The sequence below is a fragment of the Mauremys reevesii genome, linkage group 23 (genome assembly GCF_016161935.1).
Source record: "Mauremys reevesii isolate NIE-2019 linkage group 23, ASM1616193v1, whole genome shotgun sequence".
NCBI lineage: Eukaryota > Metazoa > Chordata > Testudines > Geoemydidae > Mauremys > Mauremys reevesii.
The window spans coordinates 19,720,161-19,740,244 of NC_052645.1; the positions used below are offsets into that span (position 1 = coordinate 19,720,161).

Below are 20,084 nucleotides of genomic sequence, written 5' to 3' on the forward strand. Positions count from 1 at the left end.
CCTTGTTGGCAGCATTCCCCACCCCACCTGGGCTGCTGGGGAAGAGACGCAGCCACCCCACCCACAGCATCAGAGCCAAGCAGGACCCATGAGCTTCACGCTGCTGGGGCGAGATCTTTCCCTAGAATGTCCCACTCGGCTGCTGGGTGTCAGGCAGGGGGGCAGAACGGTACCAACTGGGAGCCAAAACACCCAGAGGGAAAGAAGAAAACGGAGGCCCCGAGTTCTCAGGCTGGTTTAATCTGGCTTCATTCTACACAGCTGTGAGGTCATTTCATTCCCCAAACCTCGGCCCCACAGCAACGCACTCAGAACTCCCTGCCTAGGTACCGCTAGGGATCCTGGGACAGGAGGGTGAAATGACTTCCAGCTACCCCCCCCCAGTCTCTGGCCTGCCAGGCAATTACAGCTTCCCTCATGCTCCGCCCCAGCTGCCAGTCCGACACCAGGGGCACCCACCACAGCGAAGGGGGCTGGAGCCTTCAGGCTGGGGAGGGGCTGTGCCTGATAGCGAGGGTGAATCTGGGGGTCCTGAGAAGCAAGGGGGAATCCAAGCCAGGAACAGGGAAGTGAGCAGTGTGCAAACCTCCTTGCCCCACTCCTGACCCCATGCAATTCAGTTCCCAGGACACACACCCTCCAGCACCTCCGGTCTCTGGCCAGAGGCAGCTACGCTCCACCACCTGGAGAGGACGCAAGTCTTGGCTGTTTCCATGCAAAGGAAACCTGCAGAATCCAGGGAGATCCAGAGGGATCCGGGACAGGGTGGGCTGAGCATCGAGGGCCTGTTCAACCTGGAAATGGAGCTGTCTCCTCCAGGAACTGTGCGGCCTCTGGAGCACCATCCCTCTCCCTAGCTGTGCGACTGGGTGCGCCAGGAACGCAGGCAGCAATGGCCAAGACTGCCCAGCTCTGCCTCCTTGGCCACACCTCCTCCTCCATCCATGGGTGGGAAACTCCAACACGCAGCCACCTTGCAAGATAGCCAGTGTAAGCGCCGGGGGGGGATGCCCAGCACGAGCCAGATATTGGTGGACTGGGATTGAAAACACGTGGGTGAGATGGGACAGTCTCCGGGAGCCCGGCTAAGGGACCCAGGGTCCTGACCTGCAGCCAGATGGACTGAGTGCTCAGCTCCAACCCAAAGGAACGGGGGTACCAGTCACACCAGGCTGCCAGGGCTCACACCCCCGAGGGCCCTGGAGGTGCCTGGGCAGCCTGGTTAACTCTTCTCTGGACGGTTCCTGTTCAGCACGGCCCTGGGGGTGAACTCCAGCTTCTCCTTGAGGCTCACCACCTCGGTCAGGTCCTTGCCCGCAATCTCCTGCAGCTTCCTGTCCTCCCGCCGCTCCGAGATGCTCTTCTCTTCCTCAACCGGCTGCGGGGAGTCACCACGGATGAACCACTCCAGGTGGTAGCCCACTGCCCCCACCACAAAGGCCACAGGGAAGGTGACGTAAGGGGCGTAGGTCCGCACAGTCATCCACAGCAAGGGCCACATGGCGTCACCAGGAGAGCGCCAGATGTGTTCTGGAGAGGGGGGCAGAGTCAGTGTCACAGCTGCATAGACCCATCTCCCTCCTAGCCCCCCACCCAAGGGAGAGTCGCCCCCTTCCTTCCCCGCTCCCCAGACAAACCTCCAAGATCCCAAACCATCGTCATCCCCTCCACGTGACCCACCCTGCACTTCCCTCCACCCCAGGGGAGCTCCAAAATCACCACACACACTTGACCCTGCCTCTTGGCCCAGATACACCCAGCTCCAAAGCCCCAACCCGGAACTCCAGGAAAGTCAGCCCTACGCTGGCACCCCCCAGGTGACTAGATATCTCAGCTACCCGTGTCCCCCCCAAACTCCCACCTGGGTGGCACTGGTCAAACTCCCACCTGGGGTAGCTCGGCAACCGGGCTGCAGGGTTCCAGGGCAGTTAGTGGGCTGAAACCTCCATGCCAGTACCCCTCCCCAATCCTGACAGCTTCTACGGTGCCTAGGGGAAGGCAAGGGTCTCCTGCTCCAGCAGAGCCCAATTCCTAAGAGAAAGGGCAGAAAAGCACCTCTGCACACACCCCATTCATCTCCCAGCCCCCAGAAAACCGCTGCTGGGAGCCTGCCCTGTGCTTTGTGTTATGCTTGGAAACCACAGTATAACCACGAACCCCAATCCTCATGCCTCCACCCAAGAGGGTAACCAAGGCAGGGGCTGGTTAGTCTGGGGCAGGGAGAGGAAAGGAATTTAGTTCTGGCGGCCTCTGGACGGTAATAGGGGCTGTACAGTGCATACTCGGCTCTGCCGATGGGGGATGCCCCCCGAACCTGATCCATGGGCCCCCCACTATTCCAGCCCCGGGCTCCCCCCACACACAGCTCAGCCCCTGCCCCCCAATCCTGATCCACGTCCCCACCCACTATTCCAGCCCCTGCCCCGATCCTGATCCATGGCCCCCCACACACAGCTCAGCCCCTGCCCCAATCCTTATCCATGTCCCCACCCGTTATTCCTGCCCCGGGCTCCCCACACACACACAGCTCAGCCCCTGCCCCGATCCTGATCCACGTCCCCACCCACTATTCCAGCCCCTGCCCCCAATCCTGATCCATCCCCACACACACTATTCCAGCCCCTGCCCCCAATCCTGATCCATGGGCCCCCATTCCTGCCCACACATACAGCCCAGCCCCTGCCCCCGATCCACGTCCCCACCCGCTATCCCAGCCCCTGCCCCGATCCTGATCCACGCCCCCGGGCAGGGTCCTCGCCCACGCACGCAGCCTTTGCCGAGCGGGGCCCACGGGTCCCCCTGACTCCCCGGGGCATGAACGCGAGGCCGGAGGCTCGTTCCCGGGGGCCCGGGAGGGGAAAGGCGGAAGCCTCGGCCCGCTGCCCCCACGCCGCAGACGGGAGTGGGGGGGTCCCGGCAGCTCCCGCCCCCCCAGGCAGGCGAGCAAAGGCCGCGGGGCTCCGCGCCCCGGGCAGCCAGGCCAGAGGGCGGGGGGGCGCCCGGGGCAGGCCCGGCCCCTCTCACCTCTCCAGGCGGGCGCCCCTCTGCCCGGCCGCGGCCGCCTCCCTCTCCCCGCCGCTGGCTTCCGGGCCAGGCCCCGCCGCAGCCTCGCGGCCCGATTGGCGGCTGCAGCGCCGGGGAGGCCGGGCCGGGGCGGGCCGCGCTGCCAGGCGAGCCCGGCCCCTGCTGGGGAGCGCGGGGAAGGGCCGGGCTGGGGCTTGATTTCCAGCCGGACCCCAGCAGGGCTCCCCGGGACACCCCTGGGTCCCTGTCTGCGCTGCAGGAAACTCCGCGGCGTCTGTTAGCTCCGACCCGGCTGGACTTTGGGGCTCAAAGAACCCCGCTCCCTCAAAAGCATCCCCCCTCCGCCCTCCTGCCCCTCTCAAAACCTGGGGAAGCCCCGGCCCAACCTGGGCTGGGATCAGGGTGACCAGACAGCAAATGTGAAAAATCGGGACAGGGGGTGGGGGGCAATAGGAGCCTAGATAAGAAAAAGGACCCAAAAATCGGGACATCTGGTCACCCTAGCTGGGCTTCAACACCAGGCCGTGGGCTGGGAGCCAGGCTGCAAACGGAGCCCTATTGCTCTGGGCCCCTGACTGGGTGCCAGGCGTCTTGATGCTGCTGGAGCCTGGGTGGGCCACCCCTCCCTGACCCCCCTTCTGCCAGGCACCAGTGCCACGTTCTGCCTGGGGACACTTCACACACTGGGAAGGTGGGTCTCTGTCTATCCTGGCCGGGCACCGGGGAGAGGGCAGAAGGGGATTGTTCCTGCAGGGCGCTGGGATGCGGTGGGACACCCTGGCCAGCTGGCTTGAGGATTCTCCTCCTCATTGTGAGGGCCGGTTCTCAGACTCCAGCCAAGGGGGTCTCCAGCGCTGGCATCCCGCCCTTTCACCTCGCTCCCTGTCACTTCGGATGGCTCCTCGTGGTCTAATCACGGAGTCTCTCCCACACCCGCCCGGGAGCTGTGTTTGCTGACAAGGGGTGAACTTCGGGGCTACTCAAACAGCCGGTTTGCCCAAGGATGTAGCCCTCTGGCTGGAGACAGTCCCTCAAAACCACCCGAACGGCTTGGGAGCGAAGAACAGGCTGGGCCAAGCCTCTCACTCCCGACCCACACCCTCCCCAGCGGTTCCAGCCCTGGGTTCCCCGATTCACAGCTCTGCCACTCCCTCTCGATCCAGAGCTCCGCACCGCTCCTGGGGCTCAGGCAGGAGGCACTTGCTGCAGCTCAACTGGTAAAGCTGCTCCCTGCAGATGCTGTCAGGATCCCCCTTCTGGTCTCAGCCGCAGTAACATGCAGGGTTCAGCCCAGCTGCTGCAGGGACCCCTCTGCTCGTAAAGTCTGTTCCAGGCAAGCCCCCTCGCAACGTAGGGAGGTGGGCAGGAGAGATGCGGTCAGCTCTGCATCTTCCCCAGCATCCTGACAAGCCATGACAGAGCAGCATGTCCCCCTGCATCACGAGCTGACTCCAGACTCAGCCCTCCCCTTCCCTTAAACCAGACAAGAAAGAGAGACACAGGACACGAAGGGTCAAAGGTGAGACTAGCACCGGCTGGGAGAATGGTGCCAGGCCCAGAGTAATCAAAGAGTCGTCTTTATTACAGTACGGCTAAGTTTGTTACAATAAAAATGAAACCACATGTCACAGTCACTGTACAGTATTGTTTGTCTTACAGAACTTACAAGTGGAAGGGCTTCCTCTTCCAGGCACATTGCTAAGAACTAAAGTGTGGACGGAGGCAGAGAACAGGTGAACTGAGCTGATGGTTGCTTTCCTGGCCAGGACGGTAACAGCAGCGTTCAGAGAGTATTGGATGCTGAGCAAGGAGTCTCCTGCCTTTCCCCTCCCGCAGCTGGGCCAGGGCTCACGCGGTTGGGTATTTTTTTCATGATTCTCTGTTCCAGGATATGCTGGTTGGGTTCCCCCCTCCTTCCCTTTAAACATCTATTTGAATGTATTAACCTGAGGCCATGATACAATTCTTTCAAACCCTCCCAACTGGACAAGCACATAACAGGGGCCGGGGGAGGTTTTAGCACCACGTCATGGTATGGATCCCGTCCAAGGGGGGGGAGTAAAGGCCCCAGGGTGAGTGGTGCATTGCTCTTGGTAGAATTAAGCTTTCCTCCCTCCGCCTGCCCAAGCCAGTATGGTTGTGGAATCTCCCATCTCTCAGTACCTCCTACCTGTCCCAGGTGCTACAGGGAGGTATCCCAGCGTGCGCCAGGCAGGATGTCCCCTTGGGCTGAAATTTACTATTGGCGATTATTACAGTGGCGCCTGAGGGACCCAGTCAGGGATCGGGGCCTCCACAGTGCTAGGAGCTGTACGCTCATGAAAAAGACAGTCCCTGCCCTAGAGATCTGGCCATCTAGGCTGTGGCTGGTGTCTCTGCTCCTTCCCTTGGTGCCCCTTTAGCCACTCTTCTTGGGCTCTTTCCTCCCTTCTTCATGTCTGAATCAGGGCGTCTCCAAGACAGCTGAGTGGGCAGGGAGCAGGAGCTGGTACAACCATGGGGTGGCAAGAAGAGGGGGTCCCCTTGAAGGGTTTCACAGTGCAGGGGGCTCCCCAGTTAGAAGGAGGGACAATGTGAGAAGGCAGCACTGAGTTTTTCCCTTGAACTTTCAGAGTGGTTGGCTTGGCAAGCCCGTTTTCCCAGGGCAGGACACCTGGCTGAGAGGGTGAACTCTCTGCTCCCCAGCCTTACGGACGTCAGGGCAGGTGGAACAGACTGTGCTTTGGGTGGAAGAAGAGGTCTGCCCGGCTGGGAACAGAATGAGTGAAAAGGAGAGGAAAGGCGACCCAGGAGAACCAGCAGGGGGTTTCATGGTAACACTTGGACGACCTGATCTCCAACTCCCTGTCGGGTACCCACCCTACAGGGCCCCTCTGTTCATGCCCTATCTCCCTACTGCCTCACCTGAAATCACACCCCCGTTCTGCACGCTCAGCCTGGTGGAGAAGGTGCACATGATGGGTAACATGAGTGTGCAGCCCAACCTTTGGCTTGTGTGCAGGTAGGTAACGATGTGCGGAGGGGGCCGTGGACAGCAGGCTCCCCAGGCACTATTCTACTTGCTGTCAGGGGTGATGGCTACGCGCTAAAGTGGGTCCTGAAGAAAGCTACCATGGCAGGAAGGAGGATGGCATCTCCTTTACGGCTCCAGGAAAGAGAGGGCACCTCCTCTAAGGGAGCATGAATGTGAGGACATTCCTCATGATACCCGGGAAGACAGGGCACTGCTAATGCTGTACCATGGGACGCCCATGGAGAAGGGGGTTCTTGTAATGTGAATCCCATCTGCCCTTCCCACCCTGACGAGCAGGAACTCAGCCTGGGGAAGGGCAGACCCACATTCATGTCTTGGGTCTGTCTCCACTGACAGGGACAGACAGGAGCTTAGGAGTCGTGCCCCTGGGCTCCCTGTGCCTCCATTTCCCCATCCGCTGGGAGTGGCACTTACCCTGCCTCCCAGCGGGGCCGGCAGTTAGGGAGCCGGTGCAGCTGCTGGAGGTTATCATCACTGAGGTGCTCTGAACAGAGCAGGGTCCCAACCCTCCATTGCCCCAGGGCCCATCTTTTACACCGGTGCAAAGGGGGGGGGTAGGTGCCCCCAAACAGAACGGCTGTGTTTCACGCTTGCTTTGCGGCGAGGTGAAGGACGGCATGAGGCACAAGGTGACAACCAACAGGCCACAAGCCAGAGCCCCGCCATCATGGCAACCTCCAGTTCCACCTGCCCTTGGCTTTGCTTTTCCAAGTCACTTTCCCAGCTGGCGTTAGTGACGACGACTGACCGGGGAGGGCAGTTCCTGGAACGCAGCGACCAGGAGCTGCTGTCCCTGGGCGCTATTGGCCAGATAGAGACTGAAGGCTAAGGCCTGCTGGCCTGCCCCAGTCCTTACTCAGGATGAACCTAGTGAGGGCTCCAGGCCTTAGCCCTGCTGGACTCTCGTTGTGGCCGCTGCCCTGCTCGGTAGGGCACCGTGCTGCGAAGGAGCTGCGGGGCAGGGAGAGGGGCTGGGGAGTGTTTGTGATGGAGGGAGAAGGACCAAAAGGTGGTGGGCCTGGCTGGTGTTGGCATGGCTCGCTCCTGAGTGCCTACCGCTCCCATTGGTTTGCACTGTCGGGCTGGGCAGCCAGGGCCGGCACGGCCAGCCCTATCGCAGCCTGGCTGGAATAAAACCTCCCGGTCCAATGCTCAAGGGGCCGCACAGCGAGTGCAGTGTCACCTTTGCCAGGGCTGCTATTGCACAGGCGTTCTCCAGCTTTTCCGTATCAGAACCCACGCCCACCTGGCTGAGACCCCCACCCCATTCAGCACCAGCCGTTTGTTACCCTTGGGTTGAGAAGCTCTGAAACAGAGGCTCTGGGATCATCATACAGAACAGACGTGGCATGTAACAACGAACCCGCATTTCACCCCACAGGCGGCCCCTGAGCGCCCCCCCCCCGACATTCAGACAGGCCAGCTCGTCCACAGAAACGTCGTCCCCAAGTACCCTCGCCTGCTGGGCTCCGTCTGTGTGGTTGACAGCTCCAAGGGTTTTCTCACCTTCCTTAACAATAGTAAATACAACACAAGGAGCCGGCGCAGCAACACCCCAGAGACACAACAGCAGGTTCCTCTTCCTCCTAAGGCAAGATGGGTTGTCAATGGCACGTTTGCCAGTCCCTGCCAACTCCTCTGGCCTGGCCCCTGGGGGCAGCCGTGTCTTGACAGGCCAGGCTTGTTTCTATGCCCGTCTAACGGGACGGGGGAAAGCAGCCAGGGAAACCCAACCCCAAAGAGCTCAGCTTCTGCCAGCCTTTGCCATTGCCAGCCAGAATCCCAACGCTACTCCAAAGACACTAGCTCCCCCGGCCCCCAACCTCCCCCTCGAATTCCACTCCCAGGAGAATCTGGTCAGACCAGCAGCTGGTGGGGAAATCAAAGAGGGATGGAAGATAAAGTGACCAGCCAAGTTTTGACCTTCTCCTAGCCTCCCGTGACGAGCGGCCGCACCCCAGCGCAGGCCCAGGATTCTCACTTGCAGGAAGGGAAAGGAAGGAAGAAAGAAGAGAAATCATAGCATAGTCTTACTGATGATGTACGTGTAGGGAAAGCGGGGGCTGGTTTTGCTGCTGTCATGGATTTCCTGATGATCTGATCCCAGTCTCACCAGCAGGAACACAGCTGTGGTCATGTGTAGTGTTTGTTTTATTCCTTCGATTATATGGATATATGTATATAGGTCTATGACCATGGATTCCCCGAGGTGCCCAAGCGAGAGGCAGGGATGGGACTGAACCGTGGTCAGGGTGTGTGGAGGGACTGCCCCTCATGCCCGCCACGGCCCGAAGCCTCACGCCAGCAAGGGAAGCTGGGCGGCCGGGAATGGTGACTTTGGCAGGAGCTCAGCGGCGCTTCCCCCCACAAGACGCTTTGTTTGCATTGAATTGAGGAAATGGGAGAAGTTAAAGGTGGCACGACCATGGGGGGAGGACACACGGAGGTGCAGGGGAGGGCCTGCCTGCCCCCCCATCAGCTGAGCTGGGGGGGCTCCTCCCTCTCCAATATAAGAGGGGGGCGTGAGGAGGGGAGAGGGGGACACACAGAGGAGGGGGGCTGCAAGGAGCAAGGTACAAAGAGCTCTGAAAGGAGGGTACAGGTGGCCACCAGGGAGGGTGCAGGGAAGGGACAGGACGGAGCTGTAAGAAGGAGGGGAGATGGGGGGCAGAAAAGGCTTCAGGGCAGACAAGGGGCTTGGGGAGAGGCCAGGAAGGGGCTTGTGGGCAGGCAGGGCTGGGCAGAGCCCTGCCCCACGGGGAGGGGCACGAGGGCAGGACAGAACCAGGCTCGTGTTCATTCACCGTCGGATCCATGAATCGTAGACGATAAGTCGAGAAGCTGTGAGTGGGCCGAGAGCTGCCCCGGGGGTTCCCCGGCCATCACAGTGAGCTATGTACTCTCTGTACAGTGCGGTAGAAAAGCCAGGGCTCCGGTCACAGCCTGGTCTGCGCCTCGGGGATGTAGATCTCGATACTGTCTGCGCTCTCGGTGGCTGAGTTCTGGCGGAAGGAGGCAGCTCTCTTGGCTGCCAGGAGCCTTTTCCTGGCTTCCTGCCTCTGCCGGTCGACGGAGTCCAGGGAGCGCTCCTTCACTGGGTGCACCTTGGAGCGCGGCGGCTTCTTTGGTATCGGGGGAGGGACCTTCTTCTCTTCCTGCGCAGATAGACAGACAGAGCAGGGCTTAGAGGGGGTTCTGGGAGGCGCTGGACGTGCTGGGTTAGACAGGGTGTGTCTGTGGCTGCATGTGACAGGGGTGCGCACGTGTGTGTGTGTCTGTCTGTGTTCATCGGGGGGGGAGTGGATGTACGCACAGCTGTATGATTGTGTGTGAGACCATGCAAGGGTGCGCACAATGGGCGTGCACATTCTGTGTGGGCACATCCAAATGTGTATGTGTTTGTGCATCTGTGTGCACACGTTCCTATGTGTGTACATCTGTCTGTGTGTGAGACCATGCAAGAGAACACACGTTTGAGTGGGTGCCCGTCTATATGCTCTCATACCTGCAAGAATCCGTACATGTATGTGCAGCTATAAACAGATGTGTGCTTGCACATCGGCATGCAGCTGTGCACATCTGCATACGTGTGTGCATCCCAATGTTTGTGTGTACGTCTGCATCCATATTGGAGTGCATGTGTCGGCGAGTGTATACCCCCAGCTGTGTACCTATCTCTATACCGAATAAATGGGTCAAATTCTGTGCTGACTGACGCTTCATTCAATTCCACTGGTCCCTGGGGCTGAATGCAGTCCCTGAGGTTGAAAGTCAGCACAGGATCTAGCCCAGGGGCTGTATACATGCTTCTTGTGCACTGCGTTCACACAAGGCAAACGAGGGCTGCATCTTCTGCCTGTGACACAGGCTGGTGATTGTGCTTGACCTTGGGAACATTCCACCAGGGTTTGAATCAGTGTGATGGATGGCAGAGCTGCCAGGAGGTGATTGGACTGGAATTGCTTTGGTTTGTCCTGTGCTGTGCGGGTGTGCACAGAGTATATCTGTACCTTTGAAGATAACATCAAACAGAGGACACGCCGTAGCTGTACGTGAAAAAAACAGGAGAGAAAAAGGCTCTATTTGTTTGGGTTGGTTTTTTTTTTTTAAGTGGTAACTAAAGATGCCTGTTGATTTTGCCTGGCACTGATCAGCAGTGCCAGCTCACGAGCAGAAGTGTGCATGGAAAAAGAAGGTGGTAGCTGTGATCATAGATCTCTCATCTCCCCGACTTTTTCCCTAGGAAGTCCCTGAGACACAAGCCAGGATGGGACATGCATAGCAGCGACTTCTCGCTGGCTCTGCCAAGGGGGAGACTACTTTTAGCTCACTTACACTATGTCTGCGCTTAACGGTGGTGTGAAGAGGACAGGCACTACATGTGACGCTGCCCACCGCAGGGAAAGGCACCGGGACACTAAGTGCTAAAAAGAGCAGGGTGGACTTGCGAGACACTGCTTGGGCATGTAGCGAGCCGGACAGGGTGTAGACCCCGGGGGTTCAGGTGTGGGGGGGACTCTGTTCTACTCACCTAAGTTGTGCCTCACTGTCTACACTGCTGTTTACACCCATGCTAGCTGGGTGCAGTATCTGCACTCTCCACCTACCCTGAGCAGAGTCGCTCCCCATGGGTCACAAAGGCTCCATCTGCAGGCAGGTTCCGGACAGAAGGGCTAGGCCTCTGCTAACAGGTCCTGGCCACGCTCACAATCTGGCAGGGCTCCCACCAGCTCGCCCCTCTCTGTCCCTCGGCTGCAGTAACCCGGTTCTGGTCATCCCCCACCCCAGCCCCACGAACCAATGAAAGGGGAAGAAGAGGTTAATCTCTACTGAGACAGGCAATGGGGCCCGAGGTTTAACTGTTTCCTGGCCTGCCCCTTCTCCCCACAAGAGGGGGCTGAGAACAGCACCAGGGATGCAATGCAAGGAGAGAAGGATCTACACTCCGTAATCCACACACACACTGCAGATGCCAAGGACCACAGCTTTCTCCTGGAGCTGGGAAACTGCTGGAGTGCCTCAAGACAGAGCGCTCCCTTCCAGCGCTTCACTGGTTCCAGCCAGACCCATTTCTTCTCTTTCTCTCCATTCTTTTTGCGTGACGGTGCTCGAATGCTATGGGGACCACACGCGATATACACAATAGATCCGATTATGTCCCCCCTCCCCGCCCCCCACAAACCCTCGGCTCTTCTGCCAAGCCACAAATACACCGGCTAACAATGCCCCACGTGTAACAACCTAAGAGCTGTCATACTGAGTCAGACCACGGTCCACCTTGCCCAGTATCCTGTCCCTAACAGTGGCCCACACCAGAGCTTCAGGAGGAGTGTACAAAACATGGCAATTATGGAGTGATCCACCCCTGTCTGCTGGCAATCAGAGGTGGAGAGTCATCCAAAGTATGGGCTTGTATCGCTGATGATCTTGGCTAAGAGCCACCTGATGGACTGATCCTCCATGAACTTACCCAGTTCTTTTTTTAAATCTAGTTCTATTTTTGGCCTTCACAACATCCCCTGGCAATGAGTTCCACAGGTTAGTTGTGCGTTGTGTGAAAAAGTACTTCCTTACGTTTGTTTTAAACTTGCTGCCTCTTAATTTCATCGAGTACCCCCAGATTTTTGTACTGTGTGAAAGGATAAAACACTTCTCTACTCACTTTTTACACGCCGTTCATGATTTTATAGACCTCTAGCATATCCCACCTTAGTCATCTCTTTTCTAAGCTGAAGGACCCTAATCTTTTTGGTCTCTCCTCGTAAGGAAGCCATTTCACATCCTTGATCATCTTTGTTGCCCTTCTCTGAACCTTTTCCAGTTCCACTATCTGCTTTTTGCAATGGGGCGACCGGAACTGGACACCATATTCAAGGTGTGAGTGCACCATGGATTCACATAGTAACATTATGGCATCTGCTGTCTTTGTTCTCCTGCAGGAGGCCAACAAAAGCTGACTTTGTGCATTGTGAAGTGAGAGCTACCCCACCCCTGCACCCTAGCTGCACCCACCCCCCTTCTCAGCCAATTGGCACTCATGGTCTGATCCCTCTACCTTGGGCTCGATGAGTTTCCATCCGTTGGCCTTGAGCTGCTGAAGCTCCGCGAACTTCAAGCTGACGTCCTCGATGGACAGCTGCAGGAGGTCCCAGAATCCAGCCAGGTCTTGGAAGGTGGGCATGGGGAACGCATTAGGGTCCTTCCAAAGGGGGAGAAGACAAGGAGGGTTAGCTCCTTACATACCATGGGGTGCAGAGGACTCCAGGTCTTCCATCACTTCCCTGCTCAAGCTGATGAGGAGCAGAGTTGGGCTGTCTGGGCCTTAATGGATTTAAAGGGCCATTTATTCCCTATAGTACCTTGGATGCAGCCTTAAGAGGGTTGGGGTGAGCCTCCAACCCTTCGGGTAGCATCTCCAATGGCACTCTGCACAGCTGGCGATGGTTCCATGTACCTGCTTCAGACCCCCGGGGACCTGCTGCCGCCTCAGCCCAGTTGCCCGTCGGACAGAACACATCCCTGGAAAACCCATAAGGAAGGAGGAGGTGCTCACCATGTTCTGCTGGCAGAGTCGGAAAAACTGTTGCACCTTCTGGGACATCAGGAGCTGGGTGCTGCCCACGGCGCTCCGGATCTTCTCCAGAACTGGTAAGACACACAGAGAATGGGTGAGGAATTTGCTAATGACATGTGGTTTGATTACCTCCCCCCAAGCCCCTCCCAGCTCCAGGGATGTGCCATCACGAGCCCTGGAAAGTATTTCTTGCCACTAAGCCCAGCCTTCTTAACCCTTTGTGAGCCAGATGGCACCATGTGCGGGCACTGGCGCAGGTTCCAAAGGGGATACACCCGTTACTCAACACACGTCTGGGCCACTGTGCTGCAGGAGGCATTTGGGGGATAGCCCAGGCTGGGAGATGCTGAGCAAGACTCCAGCCCCCACAGCCATAGGGGAATCCTGGGGTGCCCTGCACCCCCCTTTCAGTCTCACATCCCCATCTGGACTCACTCTCCTCCGGCAGGTCATAGTCCTCGGCCTCCCGCTCCATCTGCTGGCACCAGCCTTCCATCTTCTCCACCTCAGCCTGCAGTAGCTTAATGAACCACTCCCCGTCCCGGTGGCAGGGAGAGGCCCTGCCAGAGTCGGGGAGGCTGCGGGAGCCCCTGTCTATCCAGGAGTCCCGCCGGGGCACCTCCACGGTGTCATACTGCATCTGGTAGTCCTCCCGGTAGGCCCACTGGCCCTGCGTGTGCACCGTCTTGAACACCGAGTACTGCCGGCTGGACGCGTCTGGCTCTGAGGAGTGCCGGTGGAAGGGCCGCCCGAACTGCAAGGCCTTGTCCTCTGTGGCCACCGACAGGCCCGTGAAGCCTTCCAGCTCCAGGTCTGCCTGCACGCCGGCCGTCACGCTGTTTGAGCGCTTGAACCGGGCCCGCCTGGGGACAGGGAGATAAAGGGGGGTATGGGGACAGACTCGTCTTCCCACAGCAGGGGCAGCAGAAGCATTGCAAAGCATTCAAACCACAGCAGGAGGGCATCAGCAGAGCTGTAGGACTGGGATAACAGGGGGCTGGGGGTCAGGGTGGAAGGGCATCGGCAGAGCTGCAGGGGCCCCAGGACTGGGATAACAGGGGGCTGGGGGTCAGGTGGAAGGGCATCGGCAGAGCTGCAGGAGCCCCAGGACTGGGATAACAGGGGGCTGGGGGTCAGGATCGAAGGGCATCGGCAGAGCTGCAGGGCCCCAGGACTGGGATAACAGGGGGCTGGGGGTCAGGATCGAAGGGCATCGGCAGAGCTGCAGGGGCCCCAGGACTGGGATAACAGGGGGCTGGGGGTCAGGATCGAAGGGCATCGGCAGAGCTGCAGGGCCCCAGGACTGGGATAACAGGGGGCTGGGGGTCAGGATCGAAGGGCATCGGCAGAGCTGCAGGGCCCCAGGACTGGGATAACAGGGAGCTGCGGGTCAGGGTGGAAGGGCATCGGCAGAGCTGCAGAGGCCCCAGGACTGGGATAACAGGGGGCTGGGGGTCAGGGTGGAAGGGCATCGGCAGAGCTGCAGAGGCCCCAGGACTGGGATAACAGGGGGCTGGGGGTCAGGGTGGAAGGGCATCGGCAGAGCTGCAGGAGCCCCAGGACTGGGATAACAGGGGGCTGGGGGTCAGGGTGGAAGGGCATCGGCAGAGCTGCAGGGGCCCCAGGACTGGGATAACAGGGGCTGGGGTCAGGATCGAAGGGCATCGGCAGAGCTGCAGGAGCCCCAGGACTGGGATAACAGGGGCTGGGGTCAGGATCGAAGGGCATCGGCAGAGCTGCAGGGCCCCAGGACTGGGATAACAGGGGCTGGGGTCAGGATCGGAAGGGCATCGGCAGAGCTGCAGGGCCCCAGGACTGGGATAACAGGGGGCTGGGGGTCAGGATCGAAGGGCATCGGCAGAGCTGCAGGGGCCCCAGGACTGGGATAACGGGGGGCTGGGGGTCAGGATCGAAGGGCATCGGCAGAGCTGCCCCAGGACTGGGATAACAGGGGCTGCGGGTCAGGGTGGAAAGGCATCGGCAGAGCTGCAGGGGCCCCAGGACTGGGATAACAGGGGCTGGGGGTCAGGGTGGAAGGGCATCGGCAGAGCTGCAGGGGCCCCAGGACTGGGATAACGGGGGGCTGGGGGTCAGGATCAAAGGGCATCGGCAGAGCTGTGTGTTGGAGCCTGGAGCTGGAGTAGTGGGGGGGGAGTGGGAGGAGGGTCTAAGGAAACCCGCCCAGCTGGAGTGCAACCCCTAGTTCGGAGCTCACTGACTGTAAACCCCACGCACTGGGACTGCGCTGCCCCTCTGCAGTGTGACCCTAGCCCTCCCCACCCTGCCCAGCCGGACACCGCTCCCCTTGCTGGAGCAGAGCGAGGGGCCGCGCTGGCTCCCGTTCCGGAGGAGCTGCGGAGGCTCACAAGCTCTTGAGCTCCTGGCTGTCCGTGGGGACAGCCGCTAACAGCCGCTTCCTCCTGTTCCCTCATTTCAATGCCTTCTCTCCTGCTTGCGCACGCTAGTCTGTTTCTATGGTAACGGGCCCTGGATGGATGCTGAAGGACGGGGAGAGGAACACGCGCTCAGGCCCCTTGTTAAGCAAAGAGAAGGAACATTGGAAAGTTCCCCTCAGACGCCTCGTCCTCAGTGACTCGGCCGTGGGCCGGAAGGCGTGGGGAGGCAGGGAGGGTGAACAAGCAGGTCCAGAATAGCCCAGCCTCTGAGGCGCTGTCTCTCTGAGGGGAGGGGCTTGGGTCAGAGCTGGACAAGCCCCAGTGGTCCACGTGAAGGGCCTCTTTGGCAGCCATATCTGGGGGTCTCAACTGTATTCCACTCGGCATCTCAGCTTCTTCGTCTGAGCAGCTGAGTCACAGCTACTTCACATCACAGCCTTGCTCAGCCCCAGGTCCAGGCACTGATGGCCTCAGACAGACCCTACAGAACCGTACTTCCAGTTCCGGATCAGAACCGGGGGCCTCTATGATGGGCAGATCCAAAACCCCAGAACTGAACCCCAGATCTGGATCAGAACCAAACCCCAGATCTGGCTCAGAACCACGGGCAGATAAGAAGCTGCTGATCTGCAGGCACAACACATCCCATAGGGATCAATCCCAGAGTCACTGCTCACATCTGCAGCAAGAGGGAATCCAGACAGCTGCAAATCCCTCAGTACCAGCCCAGCGTGTAGGTCAACACATGCTTTGCAGCTGGTGTTCTGGCAAACCAATCAGGGCCCCAGGGTAACAAACGTGCTGATAAGAAAGTGAGCGGCTCAGGAGGGGGCCCTAACAGGGTACCAGAGCCTCTGGCCTCTTGGGTGCAGATGTGAATCTATTAGGAGCGAGCAAAAGTTGTGACGACTTGCTGACCTGTGTGACATGAGCTTGCTGGGCCTCCATCCATTTTGCAGCGGACGAGTGCCCACAGCACAACCTCCCTGCTCATCACAATCAGCACCTTCTTTGACAGCTGACCGACCAAGCAGCTTAATGGTCCAGAGACCGACCTACCTACCTACTCATCCCTAGGATGACATCAGGTCAGGGATGAGGCATGTTGCACAGGGAAGCTTGCCCAGCTGCTGCCTGCATTGCCCACTGATTTATGAGCTAGCGAGGAAACACAGCTGTACTTAGCAGTCAGCACAAGAAGCTGCCGAGCTCTTGGGATGCTCAGGAGAAGAGGCGCACGTTAGGAATGTTTAGTTTGGGGGAGGCATTGTGTGAATACAATCAAGCCGGCACGGTGGCTGTGCTAAGCCCTGCTCCTGGAGGGATGGAGCGATAAAAGCTGCATTTAACCAGCTGTACCTTTTGTCTTCCTCCACTTGCACCCCGATGGAGTGGAATTCCCTCTGGCTCCTGCTTTCTGTGTCGGAATCAGATATAGTCTCAACCTGCGGTGGTGATCAGAGGGAGAGCATGTCGGGGAAGAATCGCTGCACAGCCTCGGGCGCAATAGACTCATGCTTTTTAATTTCCGTCAGCAGATGCAGCGGCGCGGCAGTGGGAAAGCCAGAGAAACAAAGCGCTGACGAAAGCAATGGCCAGGCAGCTCCAGGAGCTTCCAACACGGAGATGAAGGGCCACGGAGACTGGAGTCCCCTCTCGCCCTGTTGGTCAAGGATGAGGTATGGTGGGGGGGCCGTGGCAAGAAGGAACCCTGTGCTGCCACTGCCTGTTGGCAAGACCATTTCATGCAGACATGATGCCGCTTGCATCAGGTCTTGGCAATGGCTGCAAAGCCAGGTCGTAGTGGTGAGATCTTGGTCTGGAGCTGAGGGTAAGAGACGGGATGGCTGAATGGGAGGCGAGCCACCATGCATTGGGACCCTGCACAGAGCCCCACTTGCCAAGCCTGGAAGTGCCAGTGCTGGGGTCCCCAGGAAGCCCTGAGTCATAGGGCTACTGTTCAGCATTGGCAGCTGGATCCAGATGGGCTTAGGCCCAGGTTCAACACTGGGCGGCTCCGGGGAGCCAGGGGAGAGCAACACTTACCTGAACTCCGATGGATGGGCGCCATTTCCTCTGCCGTGCCAAGCTCCTCAGCTCTTCCCGGCCCGGGATGGCCTTGATGATGAGTGTGGACGGCTTGGGAGAGCCCCGGGGCTGGACGGGAGGCAGATCCAAGGAGATGGCCGTCACTTTGGAGTTCTCCAAGCTCTCCGTGGAGTTGCAGCGAGCCGCGGCATCTTTGGACCACGAGGGGCTCCGGGAGACCTCGCTGGGGAGGTAGCTCTCGTGGGTGGACTCAGTGCTGCTCTGTGCCGTGACTGAGATCAGCGGCTTGGCTTTGATTCCTGGAGGGAGGGGAGGCGGCGCTTTTCTGTAACTGAAGGCTGTTGTGGGAGAGGCACACGATAAGAAGTCACAGGAGAAAGAGACACGTTCTCATTTCCGAACGCGAACGCCGGCCAATTCCGCCTCTGCCTCCGGCTTCCCCACGGGGAGCCAGGCCTAGCACTACTGAAGTCGGGCCCATTTACACCAGCCGAGGAATTGGCCCTACGTTGCTGCACCACCAAAGGTTGCACACCCCACCCGCCCTGCCAGTTAACTGTGAGCTTGTGGCGAGGGACATAGAAGTTTCGTTTGCTTTTGGACTGGCTGCTTGGCCAATTTGTCCACTAAACCCAAAGGGACCAGATGACCCTCAAATGAGAGGGAAGATCAGTGTGCTCTTGTGCTGCACAAGTCACGAGGCAGGCAGAAAAAGGGAGAGAGAAAAGAGAGAAGGAGAAAGACAGGAAGAGAGGAGGGGAAACCCAAAATAAATGCAGAGAGGAAGGTGGAGACCAGGCAGGAGGATTGATGGACAGACAGACAGGGGACAGACAGACAGGGGTGTTGGCTGGCTGGAGCGACACCCAGTCGGACATTCTTAGTCTCCCCCCAGTGCCGGCCACATGAGATGCCACCTCAGTGAGGCTGATGTTTCCAGCCGGCCAGAGAGCTGCCCTGGGGCTGGCAGCACCCGCAGCCTCACGGCAGGTGAGCCCATGGGCAGCTTAGCCTGGCCCTTGGAGGGCATCCCAGAAAGCGGTTCAAGATGGCGGCAAAGTGCAGCAGTGGGAAGCTGGAGTGGTGAGCCCACTGGGTGCCATCTATGGGAAGGGGTTGGCAGGGGGTGCCTATGTGGGAAGGGGAGAGGCTGGTGTGGGGGCCCTCTGTGGGAATGGGTTTAAGGGGGTTCCTCATGGGAAGGGGGGCTGGTGTGGGGGCCTTCTGTGGGAAGAGGGAGGGGCTGGCAGGAGGTCCCTCTGTGGGAAGGGGGAGAGGCTGGTCCAGGGGGGTCCCTCTGTGGGAAGGGGCTGGAGTGGGTGTGAGGTCCCTCTGGGTCCCAGCAGGATTCCCCACCCGTCCCTGTACGAGTGAAGGGTCCCGGGGAGCAGGGGCTGGGACTCACAGGTGCTGGGCTTCAGGATGCTGCTGGTGATGGCTGGTCTGGGCGGGACGGCCATGGAGAAGAGCGAGAGGCAGTCGTCGTCCTGGGAGCAGCCCGCCTGGATGGCCCGCAGGTAGCTGTGGCTCCGCATGCGGAAGCAGCCAGGCAGGTCCAGCGCCTCCACGGCCTGGGACTCCACCTCACCAAAGACGGACTCGCAGACCGCCTCAAACTGGTGGTTCAGCTCCTCGTTGATCTGAGGGGAGAGTGGGGCAGATGAGGGGCCTGGGCAGCTCTGACGGGGTCCAGCGCCCCCACCCCCAGCGCCATCCTCCATGGAAATACCAGAGGGGCTACAGAGAACGACTCGCCCTGGCCCCCGCTGGTGGCTCCAGGGCTAGAGGTGATACTGATATGGCCAGCACAGTGAGGGCCCTGCATCCACCCCTCCCTAGTCACCTAGACCCTTCGACTCCAGCCAGCGGGGGACCCTGGGGCTTCACTAGGCAGAGCAATGCAGATCCAGCCGCTGCCCTCACCCTGCCCCCTATGGAGCTCCCTCTGGAGGGGCAAGATGGGCGCTCGGTCCCCACACCCCAAGCAATGCCTGGCCTCTGCTGAGCCTGCCCGTCAACGTGGCACACGCTGACTTTGCTGAGGTGGACGTCTGTCCACTGGGAAGTCGACCGAGACCCACCAAACTCACTGCACACAGGCTGCCAAGATGCCAATTGTTCCCGTGCCCCTGGCTGGATTTGACTCAGCGACCTAGAGAGGAAAGTCTGCCGGTCCCATTGCCAAGCTCCCGCCAACTGCCAGGGCCTCTCCCCTCTGCTGCAGCTCTTGAGCCTTGGTACCAGGCAGCTACCTCCTCTGAGACTCTGCCATGAGGGAAAGGTCCGACTGATCATGCCGGGCTTTATTTCAGTGCAGGTGCTGCCTGGAGCCCAGCCGTGACCCACCGGGGGGGAGGCGACTCCCAGTCAAGGTTTCCATCCATTGCAGCGTGTCCCTGGAGCACCTAGAAGGTCTCTCTACCTCTGCTCTTGTCAGAGAGCAGGCAGACATCATTGCCCAAATCCTGGTGCCGGGCCCTGGTGTGCAGCACAGTGACTGCAGGGGGCCCTGGTGTTCGCTGGGGAAACGCAGCACTGAGACAGTCACCCAAAATTCAAACCCATTGTTGAGGGGAGGCGAAGTCTGTCTGGGCAGCACTGGGAGAAGCAGCACCGGGATTATGGGAGAGACAAGCTCTTCGCTAGATGTTACCAGCCAGGCCTGGCACAACCAAGAGGTTCAGAGTTCAGAGAAGCTTCCAAACTTTTGGGGAAGCTTATCCAAACCAACTCTGAATTCTCCCAGCACTACACTAAGGTTCCTCTTTGGGGCTGGATGGCTCGGGGAGATGGTAAGATGGGACAGGGGAGCCCTGCACTACTAGGTTGTTGGTTTTAATCCAGCTCAAGTCACTAGTGTCCTCCAAAGTCATTAGCACCTAGTGCTCATTTGATGCCCTCTACGAGATGTATCAGTGGGAGAGAAAACCTCAGCTGGCGAAAAATGGGGAGCTCAGCTTGGCAGAGAGGCCAGAAAGTGAAAGGACCCCGGACACTGAAATCCCCT

General features: G+C 59.3%; 2 protein-coding genes across 8 annotated transcripts in view; both read right to left on the reverse strand.

The window, feature by feature from the left end:
- Positions 1-222: 222 nt before the first annotated feature.
- On the reverse strand, positions 223-3,172 carry SMIM12 (small integral membrane protein 12). Of its 3 annotated transcripts, none has more exons than XM_039511167.1 (3): positions 3,025-3,172; positions 1,888-2,031; positions 223-1,530 (listed from the first exon to the last, which is right to left on the reverse strand). In XM_039511167.1, the coding sequence occupies exon 3, from the start codon at positions 1,499-1,501 to the stop codon at positions 1,223-1,225; it is 279 nt and encodes a 92-aa protein (XP_039367101.1). In that variant the 5' UTR covers positions 1,502-1,530; positions 1,888-2,031; positions 3,025-3,172; the 3' UTR covers positions 223-1,222. The 3 variants fall into 3 exon arrangements, with proteins under 3 accessions (XP_039367101.1, XP_039367102.1, XP_039367100.1); XM_039511168.1 differs by lacking the exon at positions 3,025-3,172 and adding an exon at positions 2,767-2,913; XM_039511166.1 differs by lacking the exon at positions 1,888-2,031 and having other exon boundaries at positions 3,025-3,157.
- A 5,214-nt stretch (positions 3,173-8,386) lies between these two features.
- Positions 8,387-20,084, reverse strand: part of DLGAP3 (DLG associated protein 3) — a 123,664-nt gene continuing 111,966 nt past the window's right edge. For all 5 annotated transcript variants that reach the window (XM_039511736.1, XM_039511734.1, XM_039511737.1 and 2 more), the window contains 7 exons: positions 18,483-18,717; positions 17,075-17,415; positions 16,388-16,473; positions 13,068-13,495; positions 12,612-12,703; positions 12,114-12,257; positions 8,387-9,213 (listed from right to left, as the gene is read on the reverse strand). In XM_039511736.1, coding sequence (XP_039367670.1) covers positions 8,995-9,213; positions 12,114-12,257; positions 12,612-12,703; positions 13,068-13,495; positions 16,388-16,473; positions 17,075-17,415; positions 18,483-18,717 — 1,545 coding nt within the window. In that variant the 3' untranslated portion in view covers positions 8,387-8,994. The remainder of the gene's footprint in view (positions 9,214-12,113; positions 12,258-12,611; positions 12,704-13,067; positions 13,496-16,387; positions 16,474-17,074; positions 17,416-18,482; positions 18,718-20,084) is intronic.